The sequence below is a fragment of the Nansenia antarctica genome, assembly GCF_963989245.1.
Source record: "Nansenia antarctica genome assembly, chromosome: 6".
Classification (NCBI taxonomy): domain Eukaryota; kingdom Metazoa; phylum Chordata; class Actinopteri; order Argentiniformes; family Microstomatidae; genus Nansenia; species Nansenia antarctica.
The window spans coordinates 31133350-31135849 of NC_137676.1; the positions used below are offsets into that span (position 1 = coordinate 31133350).

At 40.3% G+C, this 2500-nt stretch overlaps 1 protein-coding gene across 2 annotated transcripts in view; it reads right to left on the reverse strand.

The window, feature by feature from the left end:
* Window positions 1–2500, reverse strand: part of acot7 (acyl-CoA thioesterase 7) — a 116350-nt gene that overhangs the window by 67179 nt on the left and 46671 nt on the right. For both annotated transcript variants that reach the window (XM_080533910.1, XM_080533909.1), the window contains exon 4: window positions 1891–1982. In XM_080533910.1, coding sequence (XP_080390036.1) covers window positions 1891–1982 — 92 coding nt within the window. The remainder of the gene's footprint in view (window positions 1–1890; window positions 1983–2500) is intronic.

Here is a 2500-nt window from a genome sequence, read left to right on the forward strand (position 1 = left end):
GGCACACACACACACACACACACACCGCACGCATGCACGCATGAACACACACACACATAACGCACACACGCACACAAACACACGCATGCACGCATGCACGCACACACACGCACACACAGTTCAAATACACAGTTAAACAGTTCTGAAACATGTGCAAACAAATACAGACACAAATGCATCCAAATGCACAGGTCAGGAAACCCACAGACAACCATGCAGTCTCTAGTGTACAGATACCAAGAGGTGGCAGCTGACATGGGGCTTGGCATAAGTGCACACTTGACTTCATCCCAGCGTTTGATTTAAAGTGCTGATTCTCATTTTCTTTCTCCTGACCAGATGGCCTTCTCATCACAGACATACCGTCAAGTCCCCTGGAGTGGAATGGATCACATACATGAGAGCAGAATTGCATTCTAGAAACATTATAGAGATTCCCCACAAGGTGCTCTATAACTATTAGACTGGCAAATATCGATATGTCAAAGATCTGTAGTAGTAAAGATATGTGTAACACTGTCTGATGAAAAGGAAAGCAGGTTTTCAGTTTTTTTATGATGAAAGTTGAAGTGTTGGAGAACCCACTCGATAGAACAAACAGTTTTAGGATCACTACTATAGCCTAATTTGTGAATTGGATTCACTGTCTCGTCTGCCCTAGGCTACTGGGTTAGTGATACCTGGCTTGTAAACAAGCGTACATTTTAGGACGTGTTCAAAAGCAAAATGGTGTGTTCATCTAATTACGTGTAGTTATGTGTTTTTAACATGATGTTTTATTAGCGTATTGGGATGTGCTAAACATGCAGCTAGATGTTTGTACACAGCAATGTTTTCTTTTTAGTTGCTAGGTAGCGATGTTGGTTTATTCTTAGAGTCATTTTCTCTGATTCTCTGTTTGAGGTGTACAAACATTCAAATAAGCATATCTTCTTCAACTATTTTCAGATTTCAATGTATGACACATCATTGGAAAGCTTAGAATCTTTGCACGTTCATAATCTAAAAACAGAAAAATGACCATGCCCTACTTGAGGACATTGTAACCAGACCCTGTCACATAATGTGAGAAATGTATAATGTTTGGAATGCTGTTTGAAGCTATGGTCTGGTCCAGCCTTCAGTGTACACAAACAGCAGCGTCTTTGTGTTTCAAGTTAAAAAATATGAACAATTTAACACTAATCTGTGTATATTTATACCAAAATGTTTTTTTGGGGACAAGCTAAGACAGAAGTACTAAGCTAGTTCAGGTATTTCCCAAGCTACATTCCATTCCTGATATTCCATTAGGACATGGTTTTCCAACCATTTAACATTTTTCATAGATGCTGAATTGTTGCATAGAGCACCTCAAACGATTCAATGGGAAAATCATGACCTTAGAATTATAAGGTTCTGGGGCGCTTAGGTGGCGTAGCGGGTTAAACGCTGACCATGTAACAGAGGGTCCCCGGTTCGAATCTGGCCGAGGACATATCCTGCATGTCATCCCTCCTCTCTCTCACCCATCCTTCCTGTCTTATCTTCACTGTATCTATCAATAAAAATGAAAAATATGAGTGGGACTGCCCCACTCAGAAAAATATAACTAAAATGTATAAGGTTCTATCTCCGTTTAGGGTAGTTCAGAGATATTGAGCGTCAACATTTTTACATTCCATTATGTTTTGTGAGATGGAACCTTTGTATTTTATTAATTACTAACTAAAAAAATGCAACATTTAAAAAAATAACACCACACAGGCATTAATAAACACCTAATGGATCAGATTATGTAAAAAAAACTCAATTTTAACAAAAATGGAGATAGAACGTTATAATTCTAACGTCACGAAATGCAAAACCGACCTTAGAGGCAAGTTTCCCCTCCGCTGTTGATTCACCTACCTGGATGGGGGGTACCTCCGTGATCTTCTCCAGGTTTTTGATGGAGAAAGGGACGTACCATAAGGCTGCCCTGTTGGTCAACTTCTTGGCCCCTGTGGAATGAAACAACTGTCACTTCCTCTTATCAACAAGACAAGGATCTGATCTGACAATGATCCAGTACCAGACCTCCACCCAGCAAAGGACTACTTTACTATTAGTAGATTTCTCATCAGTCCATCTCCTTATTTTGTGCCTCATTTATAGGCTTTTATGCACAATGCAGATATTGATGAGCTAATGTTTGCTTCCTGGAAAAGTGAGATGATGCTGATGATGATGATGATGATGATGATGAGGCGCTGTGTGTAGTTTTAATACCAGGTGAGACGCTAGGAGACGCTGTGTGTAGTTTTAATACCAGGTGAGACACTCGGAGGCGCTGTGTATAGTTTTAATACCAGGTGAGACACTAGGAGGCGCTGTGTGTAGTTTTAATACCAGGTGAAGTCCTGCTGTGCAGCATATAAACAGTATTGTTGCATTAAGACCAGGTGTAACAGAGTCTCACAGTGAGCCAAGTCTTTGCAAAGATGCTATTTTTGCAGGGGAAACAAGCGTGGCATTTGCT